Genomic DNA, 18,862 nt, shown 5'->3' with positions numbered 1-18,862 from the left:
GCAGTGTTATTGGGGGAGAGTCAGTTACCCAGGATGGGATTTGGTTTGGACACTTGGCATTAACAGTCTTGCCCTGGCAGTAAGTTCTATGGAATCTTTAACTACCCCAGGTGGTCTTGATCCCAGCTTCACGTCACATCTGATTCTCCCTGTCCTGCAAACAAGTGAGTGAGGACTGCCAGATACAGCAGTAACCTTTAGTCAATCCAGCTACAAAGCACAGCCAGGAGCAGCTGCTACTAGCAGCAGGGCTAGCAGTCATAGTGCTGTGATACAGTCTGGCACTAAACTAATTGAGGAGCTCTTTGTGACATTTTGATGTTATTATCCATGAAGAACAAACACAGCTCTCAGTTCTTGCTCACATGTATACAGACCCCTATCCACACTTCACTTCAGACCCTTCTGCCATCTTGTTGCTCAGTCTGTTCCTGGCCGATGAGCAGCATAAACAATCAATAACTATAACCCTTGCCGTGTCTAATGGCTTTCTTGTAGGGATTTGTGGTGGTGGTTATAATCTGTGGTTTGCTTAGGTGGTCACGAGTAAGTGCGGCTAAAGCACAGGATTGGAAACCGGGAGATCAAAGTTCTGGTTTCGGCTTTGACCCTGGCTGGCTGTGCAACCATGAGTCAGTTACTGAGGCCAGAATTTGTTTGCTAAAGTTAGAAATGTTTCAGAGTAACAGCCGTGTTAGTCTGTATTCGCAAAAAGAAAAGGAGGACTTGTGGCACCTTAGAGACTAACCAATTTATTAGAGCATAAGCTTTCGTGAGCTACAGCTCACTTCCTCAGATGCATATCGTGGAAACTGCCTAGTTAGAAATGCGATTCCATATTTAAGTACCTGCATAGACTGTTTTTCAAAGGTGGTGAGCACCTCTGAACTCCCACGGAAATCAATAGGAGCAATGCATTGGCCTCTCCTCTGAAATCTGGTCAGTTATTTGGGTATCTAAATATGGTTTTAGGTGCCTAGGTGTATGCATTGGCATTTAAAAATGTAGCCCTAACTTTTTTTCTGTCTCATTTTTCCCCATGTGTAAAATAAGGATAAGAAAGGGGATACTTACCTCCCATGAGACAGTTATTAATATTTGTCAAGTGCTCTGTAATCTTCACACTGCTGCATGCCATAAAGCGACACGAAAAAGTGCAAAGTCTCGTTGTTGTCTTTCCTGTTCACACTGAAATGATTGCTCCCTTTCTCCTTGTGGTGACATGGCTAATACTTGAAACAGGCCCAGAGGTGATCTGCCAAATATACTGCTGTTTGGGTTATAACTAAAAGAAGCTTATGGTCTACTTCTATAGAGCCTCTTATCACGAAAGATAGGTAAGTGTTTGTTGTGTTACCCATCATGGAAATAGTCACTCCTAGCATGGAACAGGACAGCACGTTGCGCTGCTACTAATGTGCAATATTTCCTCTTTCACTTGTCACTTACTAACTGTAGCTCTTGGTTACTTTGTATGCATTGCATGCAAAAGCACTGAAGCTGTAACTTACAAACCTGGTGCCTATAGTTGAAGATTGAAATCCAAATTTAGACTCCTAAATAAATGACCTGATTTTCCCCTCCTCCTTCCCCCAAGAGGTTCTCAGCATCTGCAGCTCCCGTTTATGTTAGTGAAGTTACAGGAGCTTATGTCAGGGGTGAACCCTTGGAATCTGAGTGCACTGGTTGGGGAGGTGGAAATGCCCACTTGGTCCCATAGGATCAGTATGACACAAATGCCAAGGAAACAGTGTGTATGGAGTGTCATGAAATGAGGAGAGCCCAAAAGATTCAAGTGATAAAACAATGTGAGACAAGAATCTCATTTTTATTAGAGACATTGTGCTTTCCCTGTATTGGAGACGAGGGCATTGTCCTAAAGAACAGCCAGCCTCTTCTTTGTGTTTGACTCCTGTAAAATCTTGCAAAAGCTAAACTTCTTTCACCACACACCAGAATACATTTCAGTGAGAATATTTATTTTCATGAATATAACTCTTCAGCTACAAATACAATTAGTGTAAGCCAAATAAAGAGGATGTTTCAATCCAGGTTGTCAGTACCTACATATAAGACGAGGACGTGAGGGTGTGAATCTAGATCAGGATTAAAATAAAATTTTGACTTCAGTTCAAGATCAAATAAAGGGTAGGATTCACAGTGGATGGAACCAAAATATTGTCATGAATTGCATTTGAGATTTTTTTGGTCCCAAAAGGTGGAGATCTCACAAGATGAACTGAACTCATGACATTTCTGCTAGTTTGGTAACTATTTCCTGAGGACAGCTGCTTTTGAGCCTTTTGGAAAATCAGACCTATTTCCAGGTTTGGGTCTGGCCTGGAACTCTCTGTGAACTCCATCCAATTTTCAGTGACAACAGATCAAAAACAACGCCTGGACTTGTCATTCAGACTGACCAATCTATCAGTGTGGCAAAGGACTGAATGGGCTTGAAAACAATGAGTTATGCTGGGGTTTAACCAGGAAGTTGGTGCTACTGCTGCCAGTGATCTGGCCAGTGGAAATATGGTCATTGCTAACATGGGGAATCTATCTCTGTCAGAACATACAGAGGCAGGAGATCTGGGCAGGTGTCTGTATCTTGGTGGCTATGGACTGATCTCAGCCTTATTGCAAGACTCTGTAGTGTGTGTGTGTGTTTTTGTTAAATCCAGGCCAGACAGCCACCTGGAAACTAGCCTTTTTGCTCTCACTAAATGATCACAATTGGCTAGGACTGTAGTTTTGCACTTCAGCTAAACACATGCATTATACAGGTACCAGCAAGTTTGGTGGGTTGATTACACATTCAACAATCAAACTTGGTTTCAAAAGGGATTAAAGTTCATGAAGTGTGATGTTCCCTCTTACTTTGTCCTTAACACAACCCTAAAAACCAAGGAAGTTTCAGGTTATGGGACACTTCTTAATCATGCCCTAATGCTCACAGAGCACATTTTCCAGAGATGGCGACAGACTTGACATCATGACAAGCAACTTCAGTCAGCCTCAAACTGATGGTAAAACACACTTCGCACAACATATTAATCTCCCTCCCAGAATAATACAATACCTTAATGACAACCTCAGCAACATTAACAGACATTCCGGACTGACCTATATTAGGGGGGGGTGTGTGTTTATGGGAGAGCTTATAATGAAGGTGAAATACATGCTCCAAAATATGGGGACTTTATTTGTAATGCTTTACCTTGTCATTCAAAAATCCACAACACTGATTTAAAATGTATATTTATTCTGGAAGTTAAACGCACTTCTAGTGTAATTATACATGGCTGAACTTTGCTCTGTATTTAATAATTGAGCATGGATAATTTGTACTTATTATGGTAGATGAAATGTCATAAAATACTTGCAAAAGGTGCTGACACTTGAACCGCAGTACAAATATTTGTCTTTTTTGTAGTCAGGCAGGAACATCATTATGACAGTTATGGGCAAGTCTGTTGAAATTTGATCATTATTATTGTCAGTACTTCTTCACGAATGCCATTTAGAAAGAGAAAATTCTTTTTTTTCCCCTGCCAGCGAGTAAATATTACAAAAAGACATCCAAGAAGGAGACAGATGCTGGCTTAGTGGGAACACAGTGTGAGTGACAATCTGAGATCAACAGATCATTATTTTTTCACAGCAGGCAAAGAGGAGCTCTGAGAAATGGCAAATCGTAGTGCCAATCTTCTGCTGATGGCAATGCTAAACAATGGGATTTTTTTAAAATGTTGTTTGGTTGCAATTATATTTTGCCCATGCAGGGCTATTGTGGATTGGCTACAATCATTCTGCTCAAGGTATTGTTAAGTGAAAGGAGTGTTGATGACCTGATAAACTTGGTTTGGACCAGGGTTAATGAGATGCTCAATATTCCCAATTTTTAACTTCTTTGATTTCTGCCCATATTTGGGCTCCATCCCCATTCCCCAGTTTCACTGAGTTCATGCTTGGTGCAGGTGAATGAGGGGAAGGCAAAGATATCTCACAGCTACTTTTGCCATCTTCTCCATTCCTGGACCAACCCACAAGTACTCCTGTTTTTTTGGCCTCTACTGTAAGTCCGAGTCAGCCCTAGGACTACTCTGACTTATGCCAGTTAAACAGTTCCTTAGGAACCATTCCACATGCTGGAGTGCATTATGTTTATTTATATTCAATCTCTGTCATGACTCTTCCCAGTCCCCAGGCAGCCCCAGCATGTCCTGGACCCCAAAAGGAGGGAAATGGGGGGTGGAAAGCAACTGATGTCCTCAAAAGAATTTTCCCACTAAGGCACTCTTCAGCTGCCCCTTTATGGCACCTTTAAGGTCCCTTCCCACCATTCTGAGAGCTCAAAGCACTCTTATAGGAAGCTGATGAGGCCTTCTGTGTTTAGTAGAGGTGGGAGACATTTTTTGGGTGAATAGTTTATTGCCAAAAATGAAGATTTGGGTCAACCAAAACTATATGCAAATTCAGGTCAAATTTTGTAAAAAACAAAGACAAAAAAAACCCCACCACCAGCCCCTCAAAAGAAACTAAATTAAAACAACAAAGCAAAAGAAAATCATTTACTGTTGAACAAAATATTTCATTAACCCAGAAATGAAAATTTTGGGAGTTTTCATTTTGATCAAGGAAAAAACTACAAATTTATGAACTGACAACCCAAGAATTTACTGAACTCTAGTGTTTAGTATCTTGATGTATCCGGATAGGGAGGTTAGCATATTCATCAGTGTCTTGGGATTCTAAAATTGACCCCTGAGAAGTATTAGAATACAAGGTGTAGTTCCAAGATGTGGTTGTACATTTCTGTAATTGGCTTCTGAGGCTGTATTGGGAATGAGGCCTCACTTGATCTGAGGGGAGAATGTGCCTTCAAGCCTGAACAAGAGCTCTGTATAAACTTAAAAGGTTGTCCGCTTCACCAGCAGAAATTGATCCAACAGAAGATATTATCTCACCTACCTTGTCCCACTAATATAGTGGGACCAACATGGCTACAACAACAACTGTAAACTACATTTATTGGCGCTTCCAGTTTGGCTGAGCTTGTCATTTTCATCTTCCTTTGTCATACATGATGATGATAAATGTGCTTGTGCAAATAAATGACCAGGCTCATTCATTCTCTCTCTGTGCTTGTGTGCATTTTAAAACCTGACAGGGAATGCATGCCACGTGATCTCAATTTTAAAACTAGTTTCTTCCTCTTTGACTGCCTTTCCAGTAGGAACGAAGTCAATCATTGAAGGGCTGTTGCTGCTGCTTTTCGCTGGGTAGTGCTGAACAGCTAATAAGGGAAATGCTCTCTGAAACCATAGTCACAACCAGGCAATCACTCAAAAATCTGAAAGAGCTTGGTTCTGCCTGTAAATATTTACACTTGAGGAACTGCTTTATTGCACTCTTGGATAGTATACGGCATGCTTTGTAAATTTTTTTTACCCACTAGGGACTGTTTTGCCTGATCGTACTTGTGTTCTGCTCATAAATACTCCAACCATTTGGGATTACTTAACTTTTGAAGATTCTAATAAAATTACATGGGACTTACTCTCATATTTTTCTTGAACTGATGCACTTTCACACAGTCATTGTTCATCCACCCAGCAGCTTTTACTGTTTCAATGGCTGGAAAGTGTCTCTGTAAACAGTGTGACCATTTACCAAACCATTTATATCCATCTGCATCACCGGAGCTGAAATTGGCTACTAGAGAATCTGGGAATCCTGTCTGAGCACTCTGTTCATCATCTCTAAAACAAACACACACACTCTCATCACGATCATTTTATTCATGGTTAGGAAAGCTTGGTCATATGAGATGAATACGTTGCTTCATTTTTCTGGATGGCAGGCTATAGGCACACTGAGGCTCTGTGTTCGAACACAGCCAATTAACTGGATTGACAAATGAGGGATTTGGACACTCAGACTGGTACTTAGTTGCATCAAATACCTGTTTTATGCATCTAAGTGCTGATTTGAGCATCCAAATGTGGGATGTGGGTATCCTATTTAGGCATTTATGTGTGAATACTGGGCTTCTCATGGGCGTCCTGTTTCTCAGTAGCTTGTGGAAGAAGGGAAGTTCTGTAGTCACATAGGCCCATACACAGTGTGGGGGTGGACACCTATAAACCCCACGATAGGGCTCAAGGAGGCTGTAGGTTTCCCCTATTCTGATTTTTCATGATTTGAATCTGTTAGTGATAAGGTGACTTATTTCAAACTTTGTCAGTGATTTCAATAAAACCTTTGCCTCTGCTGGAGTGGAATGAGCAGGCTAGTGTGCTTGTGCCCCATTGCTTTACATTGAATGGAATGAATATGCTTAACTCTGTGCCAGAAACGGGCAGGCATGGAGGAGCTTCGTCACTGCCCTAAACGCCAGAGACCTAATAGGAACATGATGATGAACTCTATGCTACAGGCCTTGTACTGTTAGTGCTCATGGAGATTCTCCTTTGATGCAAAAGGCAGCTTGGGGCAGCAGAATCTGCGTTGAAATTCAGAGGGGCCCTGGCATGCAGCAGGGCAACAACCAGGATGCTCTAATGGCCACAGACCTAGTACAGTGGCTTTCAGAAAGGACAGGTAAAAGAGAATTTATTTTTGTTTGTTAATGCTAGCGGTATTTAGTGGAATCTTTAAATCCCCTGACTCCTATCAATTCAAGATTCTTAAGTGGAATCTAACCCTTTTGGATGTTCAATCTTTAAGCCCTTGAAGCTTGGCTCAGTGAGAGGAAGAGTGAGGAAAAGCTATGTGATTGTTACCTTATGTTTCTCAATCAGCCATTCAGATGCAGTACAAGTAGCAGCCAGACTTTTTCAAAAGTCTGGGAGCTGCCCTGGCCGTGAGGGAGGCCACCAGGCTGCTGAACGCTTTGGTGGCAGCGGGGAATTCCCTGCACTGCCGCAGGGCCTGTGACACTCCATTCCCTGCCCACCACAACTCTGCTCTGCAGATACCACTGCTTTCCTTGTGCCTGCAGGGATTGTGTGATTGGCCTGAGGTAGCACAGGGAGCCCTCTGCAGCCCTGCTGTCATGGGAGTGAGTGTGCAGGGCAGAGCAGAAACCCCCAGTCAGAACTGAGGAGGAGGAGGACAAGCCCCTGGCTGCAGGGGAGGCCACCCCCTTGCTGAGTGACTGAACAACTCCAGCTCTTTTGATTGTCCGAATAAAATCCATGTCCCTCATGCTTTTGGGACAATCAGGAGTTTACTGTAAATATCTGGCTCTGAACTTACAGTTGGACCCTGACATCTATACTGAATCAAAGCCCTAGTTCTGGATCCAAACTTTGCAGTCAGGGCCATAAGGTAGGTACATCAGGGTGCATAAAGGACAGCACAGAAAACTTCCATTGAACTTCTTTGCTTTCCCATGGCTTGTGCTGCTTCTCTAATGTTAATTTAAATATAGTCTTTGTTTGTAAATAACCAAACACTTTCCTCTGAAAGATATTCCCATTACTGCTCAGACATTTCAATACATATTATGATGTGTGTGGCGCTCAAGCAGAAAAGCATCACAAATATTTCCTTCTCAGAACAGTTACCCAGTAACCAAACGTTACTCAAAGAGCAAAGCTGTTACTTAATTTAATGTTTTAGAACCATTCAAGAGAAAGTGCTCTTGTCACTTTTGAAATTGTCTAATGCTGCCTTTGTCTCCAGGCCAAGGGAAAACAAAGTTTTTCTTCAGAGGGACAGTCTCCTTATTGCATATTTATTGTTGACTTTGTGCTTTTTGTATTACCATTCATATGAGGATCATAGACTTTGTCAAGTTCATTACTCACTAATTAATTGTAAATGGATTTCAGTGTCTAATCTAGCTTTTTATATATCTTTCTATTCTGCACTGTTCTTAAAGGAGTCTCTGGGTAAGATAGTGGCAGTGTGATGGAGCAAGATTATTCTATGCTAAATACTGCCAGAGTCTATTACAGTAGGGCACTTTCAATGTGATAATTCCCTTGTAGATATGCAATGTGGATTGTCCAAGTTCCCCTGGCTGGACCTGTCTGTAGGCCACTGGCTATGGCGTATTAAATAATGGCCAAGTTTTTGTTCTGGATCACCAGCACTTTTCTTTTTGAACCCCATACTCTTCTTTAAAGCCATGAATGCAAGTGTTCAGGGCAATCTCCTTTTGAGCTTGATGCCAGTCGTGTTAATTTGGTTGGGTGTAAGGAGATGCTGGTGCATAAAGCTGCATCAACTTTTCTCCCCCAAAGTACCTGTGCCATGCTTAAGTTCAACAGGGATGAAGGACAAAAGGCAGCAAAACCACTTTTTGATTGTGGATCTCTGGTGGCACAGTGACCATACATCAGCCTGGATGAGATCTGTTTTTAAATGACCTCTCCTATAGAAGCAGCTTACAGAACTTAATGAGATGAAACCAAATAAGGTTCTATGGAAATTACTTTAAAAACCTATTGAATAGAATTCATTACAAGAGAATTCTCTAGGTTGGTTTGAGATGACTATAAAAAAAATTGTAATTCATTGTTGAATTATTTAGGTCCAGATTCTTCCACCTGTAAGTGCAGGGCACCCACCTCTCATGAGCACCCCTTCTGGTCAGGTGAGCCTGGAGTCTTTAAACAGGTCCAGCCCTACCCCCAGGGCTTTCTCTCTAGAGGCAATGGTTTTACCCTCCCTGGGCCCCTCTGACCCTAGCTCTTCAGCTGGGCCACTGAATAGTTCAGATCTCCTTCAAGATGTTTTTTGCTGTCCAATTGTAGGCCACTTCCCCAGTGACCTATTGGGGGGACCCAGGAACACCCACTACTCCAGGTCGCAACCCAGGGACCCTAATAACAGCCAGGTCCCACTGTGACCCTTCAGTGAAGCTTCTTTCAGTTTCCTGGGACACTTCTCCAAAGCTCCATCCTTCACCAAAGCTTCACCCTTACCTCAGGGCTCTTTTGTGTTCAGGCCCAGCAGCCATTCAGGAGCATTTCCTTGCTCCCCCAGTCCCTGCCAGCACTGAGCTGTTCATGGAGCTGCAGTTCTCTTTAGGCAGCCAGGAGCACTATCTGTAATCCTTTGCCTCTAGCAAAGAATTGACTCTGGTCTGCACTGCAGCTCCTTTTATACTAGCCTGCAATCCTCTGATTGGCTGCTTCCTGTGCAGTCTCTGTAGGCTGCTTGGAGGACTTAACTCCACTGCTCTTCTCCTGGAATGGGGGTGGGAGGACCCTGAGGCTCCACTAGGGGGTCTCTGGGCCTAGTCCACCCTGTCATACCACCATTACTCAATTTGAATAGTGCTTTATTTCTTATAATCAATGGGATTACTGAGGATATAAGTAGTACTCAATGTGAGTAAAGGCAGTAGAATCTGAAATAAACATTTAAGTCTTTAAATGCCAATCTAGAAAGGAAATTTGTTTCATATGTTATCAGTTATTTCTTTAAATTTTTCCATTTACTTTTATAAACTTTATTTTTTGATATAGAATATAATTTACTTTCCACAGTGTCTCATTAATTCTAGTCAAAGTCTCTTAAAAGTGGTTTATGGTAACAATTGTACCTATAAGGCACTGACCTGAAGTGATATTCTCAAATTTTTAATGCAGTTTTTGCATTAATAAATTTGCCTAGATCTGTATGCTTGTAAATATTTGAACTCAGCTGGTATCACTTAGATATCCGCTTATGTTAGATCCTGAAGATCAGACAGTTAAATGGCTAAGTTTGGACCCATAAAAGTTCTTTGGGCACACAATTGCATATGTAATTACTTGCAGGTACAAAATTAAAGGGCCCGTTGAAGCCCAAATGAAAATCAGTCTTTTAGTGTATTGTGCATGGTGACTAATTGACTTGTATGCAATAAACAGTTTAATATCACACTATTAAAATTTAGTTTATTTTCCTAGGGGAAAAGCAAGTTCGTATTTAATCTTGTGTAGTAGTCACAAAACAGAAAATATGGTGCCTTAGAATTATATAGGAGGCTCTCATTCACCCTGCTGAAGGAAAGGGTACTGTGTGTGCTGGGGTACATTAATGCACACTGTAAGTACTTGAAATAGCTTGTGGAGGAGGATCAGATGTCTCAGATTGGGTAACCGAGCCTTATAGGTTTACTGAAGTATGGCCATTCAGTGGTCTGTTAGAAAGGCCTTAGTCCTTTTCCAGGGGTCAGGTTCCTTTTTAGATGTAGGTAGTATCACCAATACCACAATCAGAATTGGCACTCTGATTATCTAGTCTTTAGAGGCTACAGAATCATCTTGGAACTAGAACTATGCTCTTACCACTAGACAGAGTTCAGCCAGAACAGCACTGTGACACATTGTCAAGGAGGTTCAGGGAAGCTTTCACTGATGGCTGCCCAAGATGTGCCTGCTGCACGTTAACTTGACCTCCCATCTCCATTCAAGTTTGTTTCTGAGCTGCTAGAAAGAACTTGCAGAAATGTCAACAGTCAACTTCTCTTTAATTCTTTAACTGTGCTGAAATCTTACTGCCTTCATTCAGGAGCTTATTGGTAAATTCTGTTGCTGTTAACTTCAATGAGAATACAAATTTGTCAAAACGAATCTTTTAAGATACCACAGTGCATTTCATGAGTAAAAACAAATGTGAGTTTTAACCACCACCTTGTATCCTTCTTAAAGTTTGGATGATGTAGGCACTTTTTCTCATTGGAAATTCTAATAAAACCTTTTGAGGAGTTTCTCCCTTCAGTTGTTTCGTGTTTTACAGTCAGTTTGTCAATAATATAGGCCTACCCACCTCCTTTCCCCATTTAAGATTTTAGTCACTCTCATTTTGGTCCCTGAGCAAAAGGTAATATGAGGTGTCTCTGTGCTCTTAAGTTTGTGAAGGCATTATATATTAATAAAACTTTAAAACAATCTTAGCATACAGCTATCTAATTCCTGGATGAACAGGGCTATTTTTCCCCCAGTTACACTTCATTAAAATTTTTGAGTATAAAATAAACGTGCAGGGACCACTAAAAAGGCAAAACAGTAATATCCACTTTCATCTGTGCAAACACATTGTGTCAGTATGACGGCTGCTATCTTGGCTAACATCCTAAGGATTGTACTGAGGACTTCCACATTTGAAAGCATGAGCTGCTACAGTTTGAACTAAAGAGGCAAGCTTCCACGCTTTGGGTTGTAACACCACATATCCTCTGAAGAATGGCAGAGGGGCCTGTGAAACATGCGTTCACCATTGGGTTATACCAATATGAATTAAAAATGGCAACGTTTTTGAACCATCACCCCTACTATAATTGCAGAACTCTTTATGCACTGTGTGAGCTGCAAACCTTCTCTGCTTTCTTCAAGCTCTCCAAGTGCAATATTACAAAACAAGAGAAGCTGTTCTACTTAAGATTATAGTGTTGCCTTGGCCAGTTTTACAATTTCACATAGAAAATGAAATTAGGATGTCAGGAAAACCAAAAGAGAACTTTCATTAGTGGATACTTTAAAGCCTTAGAAGGCAGAAGATATTTTCTTTGCTTCAATTAATTTATATAGTGTCATTGTTTCTGCAATCAGGGAGAAGAACATCAAGTGGAAAGATCTATACTTTCTAATAATAGCTTGTGTATGGCTAGCTGAAAGTTCTGTCATATCCAGAGGCAATGTATAACATTTTTACTGATGTCAAAAGCAGCAATGGAAATAGATACTTTTGTGGTGGGTGTGTGTGTGTGGGGGGGGGGATACCCCAAATGTTGAGTTATGGCACTCTGTACTAGTGTTTTTATCTATTTGCCTACAGTAGGTTAAAGTATATTTTATACTGACAATATCCTATTGCCTGTTAAAGATGATAAAATGTTTAAGCAAGAGAGCTGGTCTCTGTTTGAGAAGTTTCACTTTTTTTTTTTTTCACAACTTGTTACATGTGTGCTCAATGGGAGTTAGGAGGCTACTTGCCCTTTGAAAATTGTCCTCTTCATCATTGCAAGCTTATGCTTAGACACCAGTTTAAGCTTAGAACACATGCTTAAGCAACTTGCTGAATGAGGTTTAGAATATAAGATTGTTTTTTGGTGGGATGGCTGTTTTTAAATTGACAGTAAAAGAACTCAGGATTAAACATTAACTCTCAAGTGACCAAAATCCTGTCATCTGCCGATGGCATTGTCTTTATCCTTCCATGTACTCATAATAAACAGTTTTAGAAAGGAATTCTGCATGGCTGTTGGATCTTCTAGATAAAATATGCTGTGACGAACTGCATAGGAGAGAGGATGCAGCAGTCTGAATAATAGCATAGCAATATATTCACCGCTATGACTGATTTTACAATTGCTGTTAATGTGCCATATTATTGGCCATACATGTTCATTGGGGGGCTGTATTAATGAAGGGGTTGTACATGATTTACCCTTGCATTTTTTGAAGTTGTTTGGAGGCTAATACCTACGTAACATCAAAATTCATCAACAGGATGCACCAGCGGTTCTCAAACCTCATTGCACCCTTCTGACAACAAAAAAGTACTATGTGAGCCCAGGCAGAGTCAGGAGGGGCCCTGGGCTTCACCTTAGGCCCAGCAAGTCTCACGCTGGCCTTGACCAGCCCATTCCAATGTGGGTCATGACCCCATTTTAGTCCCAACTCACAGTTTGAGAACCACTGCAATACACTTAAGGAGAGAAGGGAGATGAGTCTAAACGGTTTCAGCTTCCTTTGTTTTGGTGATCTTTCAATGACCTTAGGTTCCACAGGGCCTGATCTAGATTTGTAATAAGGCATTAATAAGGGCAAACTATTCTTAAATATTTCTCCAAGGCACTTAGCAGAAACAGAATGTCCTTCAGCATGGGGCTTATGTATTCTTTTTTTCTGATGAATTTTGTTGAATATGCTGTGTGTATCTTTTGTGGCTGGGTAAGGAGCATACTACTCCCCATTTATACAGGAGCATCTCTGTTTGGGATAATATAAAATATTGTCAGAGTGCAGTATCTTTTTCCCAAACATGTTTCTCTTCTCCTCCCTTTAGAACTATACTTCGAAACACCAGTGCCACAGAACAACTAGCGATGTTCAGTGACCTTCCACAATGGTAAGAATTGAAATTGATTTACCTCATCTTGACGCATGAAGACCCTGTGTGTGTCCCTTAGTTTATTATTGTGAGTGAGCAGTGGCATTGACAGCAAAGGATGTTGAGGTGGTAGCTGTCAGGACAGCAGAAGTGGAGTTTGTGATATGCTTATGTGTCTACACTATACCCCAGCAAAACAAGGCTAAATGCTAAATTAAATTCTGATACTTTTTATTATTGCAAGTTAATGGTCTGTGTACCCTATGCTAACAAGACATTTTTCCAATGCCTGTCAGTCCTACATCTGTAGATAGTCTGTTTGTTTTGTTCAAATACATTGGAATAAAAATGTATACAGAACCTAGATGCAACTATGATCTTTAAAATCATAGAGGTTAATTGTTTCCAATTTCAGATTTCTTCTTTTAGTCTCTGGGCTATTTTTCAGAAATGTGTGACGTGGAATGGCCAATAATAAAATGTAGGGATCAAACTGTAAGATAAATTCCTCCCAATTTTAAAAATACTTTTTATCTTTTGACTTTTTTTCTTACTGTTGGCTGCTTTTATTTCCTACCCCCTCAATTTGATTGTATGCAAAGCTCTGCTATCCCTAAAGCTGGCATCCAGCCCCACAGCTTGAAATGTGCTTTGAAATCTGTTTTTAATTAGATATGACCCACAATAATTTAATTACCAACCCACCCACCAAATTAACTTTTGAATTTTAACAGCCATATTGTGTTAAAAAAACAAATATTCTGGAGCAGATACCTTACTCATTTCTATCTAGGGCATTCAGGCTAGAAGTGAAGTTGGAGTCTATTGTGATGGTTTACTTTCTTAACTAATTGCCCAAATTAGTTGTGAAAACTGCCTGGTTCATACATTGCCACAAGTCAGTTTTGGCTTAATCGCTTGTTTGTGGGAGATGAAATTGCTGGCATGCATTTTATGGCCAGTTATGGGATGATCCTGGCTTCTACCTACTACACCACATTGTTATGAATTATACGGTGGATCATAGGATCTGAACATCACCCAGAAAAATCAACGAGTTGAGCCTTGAGCAGATACAAATCTGGATCCGCAGATGCGGATATCTGTGTGGATGTAAAGCAGTATCCGCGGAACCACAAGGCTCTCCCAGGAACTGCAGCCGTGAAAGAAACAGACTGTTGGCTGTCGCTCTGAGGAGCCAGTGCTCCACGCTGGCAGTTCCTCCTGCGTGGCTGTACCACCCCCAGCCCCACTCACTGAGGCGGGCACCAGGCTCACTGGCAGCTGTCCCTGGTCACTCTCTTGTGTTCAAGTGATGCGCACACCCCCACACAAGAGGCACAGACAGCTCTGTGGAAGAGTCTGGGACAGGGCTGGGGGCGAGGCTGCGGGCAGTACAGCTGCACCAGAGGAACTGCTGGCACGGGGTGCTGGCTCCTGGGAGCGGCAGCCCCACGTTCTGCTCTTTTCGCTGCTGCAGTTCCCAGGAGAGCCCTGCGGTTCTGCAGATACTGATTTATATCCGCGGATATCCACATCCGTGGATATAAATGTGTATCATCACAGGGCTCTATCAATGAGAGAGGCTGTCTGTTGTTTTGTGAAGAGAACTTTCAAATCATCGATCCACTTTAATAAATTGAAGCTAACTAAATGTCACACAAATTTAAGGTCAGCAAATGGCCTGTACTGCAGATCTCAAAAAGTAATTGTCAGTGAGGAATCATCAAATAAGGCTGTTTTTTTGGGTGTGTGTGTGATGGATTTGGTCAGAGACCCCCTTTGGACTGTCACCTGATGTGCTGAGACTACCTCTGAGCCTGCTTTCTTTGCCAGCTTGGGACTTCCAGAACCCTGTCTTGTTGAGCCAGACACGGAAGCCTGATGCAACACAGACCCAGGGTCTGAACCATGCCCCCCAAAGCTGCAGACTTATCTGAAAACAGCTTAGCAAGTGCCCCTGTTTCCACCACCCAGACACCCAGCTCTCAATGGGATCCAAACCCCGAATAAATCTGTTTTACTCTGTATAAAACTTATGAGTTTAGTCTGTATAAATTGTCCACCCTCTATAACACTGATAGAGAGATATGCACAGCTGTTTGCTCCCCCAGGTATTAAGCACTTACTCTGGGTTTATTAATAAACAAAAGTGATTTTATTAAGTATAAAAAGTAGGATTTAAGTGGTTTCAAGTAATAATAGACAGAACAAAGCAAAATAAAATCATTTGGTTTTATTTTACCAAGCAAAATAAAACAAAACACATAAGTCTAAGCCTAATATATTAAGAAACGGAGTACAAGTATATCTCACCCTCAGAGATGTTCCAGTAAGCTTCTTTCACAGCTTTGCAACAAAACCTGATGCCAACTTTGTCCACATATTTATTCAAGTGACGCCATCATAGGACCTAAATCACATTAGCCATCAGGGGCTCGTTCACCTGCACATCTACCAATGTGATATATGCCGTTACGTGCCAGCAATGCCCCTCTGCCATGTACATTGGCCAAACCGGACAGTCTCTATGCAAAAGAATAAATGGACACAAATCTGACATCAAGAATCATAACATTCAAAAACCGGTAGGAGAACACTTCAACCTCCCTGGCCACTCAGTAAAAGACTTAAGGGTGGCAATTTTGCAACAGAAAAACTTCAAAAACAGACTCCAACGAGAAACTGCTGAGCTTGAATTAATATGCAAACTAGATACCATTAACTTGGGTTTGAATGGCTGGGTCATTACACATATTGAATCTATTTCCCCATGTTAAGTATCCTCACACCACCTTGTCAACTGCCTAAATGAGCCATCTTGATTATCACTACAAACATTTTTTCTTCTGCTGATAATAGCGCGCTCGCGCTCTCTCTCTCTCTCTCTCTCTCTCTCTCTCTCCATCCAATGAAGTGGGCTGTAGCCCATGAAAGCTTACTCTCTAATAAATTTGTTGGTCTCTACGGTGCCGCAAGTACTCCTGTTCTTTTTGCGGATACAGACTAACACGGCTGCTACTCTGAAACCTTTCACAGACTAGACTCCTTCCTAGTCTGGGCCCAACCTTTTCCCCTGGTACAGTCCTTGTTAGTTCCAGCAGACATCTTAGGTGAAAAGCAGGGGATTCCACATGACTGGGACCCCTTTGTTCTGTCCCCCCCCCTTTTTTATAGCTTTGGCGCAAGGCGGGAATCCTTTGTCTCTCTCTGTGGGTTCCAACCCCTCCTTCTAAATGGAAAAGCACCAGGTTTAAAATGGATTCCAGTATCATGTGACATGGTTACATGTCCTTTGAGACCCCGAGTCTCCATTCTTCCAAGGCTCGGCAGGTACACAGGAAGTTTTGCAAGTAAACAGAGCTATTCACAACCAATTGTCCCAGTTAATGGGAGCCATCAAGAGTCCAAGCCACCATTAATGGCCCACACTTTGCATAATTACAATAGGACTTCAGCGTTATACTTCATATTTCTTGTTTTAGATACCAGAATGATACATACAACAAATAGGATGAACACACTCAGTAGAACATAAGCTTTGCAATGATACCTTACAAGAGACCTTTTGCATAAAGCATATTCCAGTTACATCGTATTCACACTTATAAACATATTTTTTTAAAGCATATGGAGTGCAACGTCACGGGGTTGTACAGGGATCACGTCTAGGCTCAGTGCTATTCAATATTTTTATCAGTGATCTGGAAGTAAATATAAAAATGTGTGGATGACGCAAAGTTTGGCAGAGTGGTAAATGATGAGGACAGGGCAGTCATGTAGAGTGAGGTGGATCTCTTGGTAAACTGGGCCCATTCAGACAAAATGTATTTTAATACAGCCAAATGCAGAGTCATACTTCTAGGAAAAAGAACATAGGCCTTACTTACAAAATAGGGAACTGTATCCCAGAAAGCGGTGACTCTGAAAAGGATTTAGGGGTCATGTTGGACAAAATGAGCTTCCAGTGCAATGCCATGGTAAAAAGGGCTAACTTGACTCTGGGATGTAGAAACAAGGGAATAATGAGATGGGTTTATTTCTTTGTATGTTTCAGAGTAACAGCCGTGTTAGTCTGTATTCGCAAAAAGAAAAGGAGTACTTGTGGCACCTTAGAGACTAACCAATTTATTTGAGCATGAGCTTTCGTGAGCTACAGCTCACTTCATCGGATGCATGCCGTGGAAACTGTAGCAGACTTTATATATACACAGAGAATATGAAAAAATACCTCCTCCCATTGTGGCATTTGTGAAATCAATACCGGAATAAAATGTCCAGTTCTGATGTCCCTATTTTAAAAAGATATTGAACAATTGGAGAGTGTCCAGAAAAGATCCAGAAAAATGATTTGAGAGCTGAAGAAAATGTCTACAGTGAGAGGCTGAAGGAGCTTCATCCCTTTAGTTTATCAAAAAGAGTGAGAGGTAATTTGATTTACAGTGTATAAGTACCTTAATGGGGAGAAATTACTGGATACTTAAGGGCTGTTCAATCTAATTGCAAAGGCATAAAAAGCAGCAGTGTCTGGAAATTGAAGCCAGACAAATTTTAAATTAGAAATAATGCACATTTTTTTTAATGGTGAGGGTGATTAATAATTGAAACTGCCTAGGGAAGCGGTGGATTCTCCATCTCTTGATCTCCAAATTAAGACTGGAAGATATTTTGTTAGTCAAACACAAGTTACTGGGCTTAATACAGGGTAACTGGGTGAAATTCAATGGCCTGTGTTTTATATAGGAGGTCAGACTAGATGAGCTAACATTCCCTCTGGCCTTAAAATTTCTGAATCTATGCTTTGAACTGTTCCACTTGTGCAAAGTGACACTAAAAGCAGAATGTCTAGCTGCCTGAGGATTCCCCAGCGATGGGGAATCCCTTTCTGGTATACAGCAAGCGTATTGGCTCCTGGTGTACTGGGCAGGCTCAGGGAAAAGGAAGCATGCTCAAAGTACCCCTCTTCCAGGCTTCCCCAAGTTGTATTTCTGAACAGGTCCCCTGCCAGGATTAGGTGGACCTTACAGTGGTTTAAGGCTACCTTTGTATCACTCCCTCCCCCCGGACTCCTGTGTGGCACTAGGACCCAACGATTGGGCCATTAGTATTGGGTACCCTAAATCAGGACTTTCTTCTGAGATTGAGCAACACAAAATGGAGAAGTCCCTTTTTGACAATACCCCCCTCTCCCATTATGGTTGCTTAGCGAAAACTCTAGAAGTCTTCTTCCTTTTCCTTCTGTTCATATCCTTCCCTTTCTCCAACACTCCTGATCTAATTTCCTCCCTTCTGGGCATAATCAGTTTAGGAAAAGTCTGGCATAAGTGTCTGTCTCTCAAACTAGTCCGACTGTTGCAAGTCATCTACATCAAACAAAAGAACATCAAAAAAAATTTGGTGGCAAACTTCATAGAATCCTAGAATATCAAGATTGAAAGGGACCTCAAGAGGTCATCTAGTCCAACCCCCTGCTCAAAGCAGGACCAATCCCCAACAAAATCATCCCAGCCAGGGCTTTGTCAAGCCTGACCTTAAAAACAACTTCTTTAACAAAAATGTCCAAGTGAAGGAGGAGGATCAGAAGAGGCAGACACTTTTTGTTCCAAGCTAATCTGGCACTAAGAAATGACTATTTACACTTATTTATAGTGTGGCTATATTATCCTTCCATTTATTTTAAAGGAAACGAGATATCCTTTTCCTTTGTGGCAAACCATACTGCACCCAAAGAAGAAATGTTCTTTGAAGTCCAACTGATTTATTAAGAGTCATCGTTAGCTGCTTTTGAGCTTCCCTTAGTATGGGATTA

At 41.4% G+C, this 18,862-nt stretch overlaps 1 protein-coding gene across 2 annotated transcripts in view; it reads left to right on the top strand.

Annotated features, from left to right (window-relative positions):
* The window catches only part of SUMF1 (sulfatase modifying factor 1), a 553,524-nt gene that overhangs the window by 241,538 nt on the left and 293,124 nt on the right, over positions 1-18,862 (top strand). For both annotated transcript variants that reach the window (XM_073351176.1, XM_073351175.1), the window contains exon 8: positions 13,009-13,071. In XM_073351176.1, the coding sequence (XP_073207277.1) occupies positions 13,009-13,059 (51 nt within the window). In that variant the 3' untranslated portion in view covers positions 13,060-13,071. The remainder of the gene's footprint in view (positions 1-13,008; positions 13,072-18,862) is intronic.

Source organism: Lepidochelys kempii, chromosome 7, assembly GCF_965140265.1.
Source record: "Lepidochelys kempii isolate rLepKem1 chromosome 7, rLepKem1.hap2, whole genome shotgun sequence".
Classification (NCBI taxonomy): domain Eukaryota; kingdom Metazoa; phylum Chordata; order Testudines; family Cheloniidae; genus Lepidochelys; species Lepidochelys kempii.
This window is presented reverse-complemented; position numbering and strand designations above follow the sequence as displayed.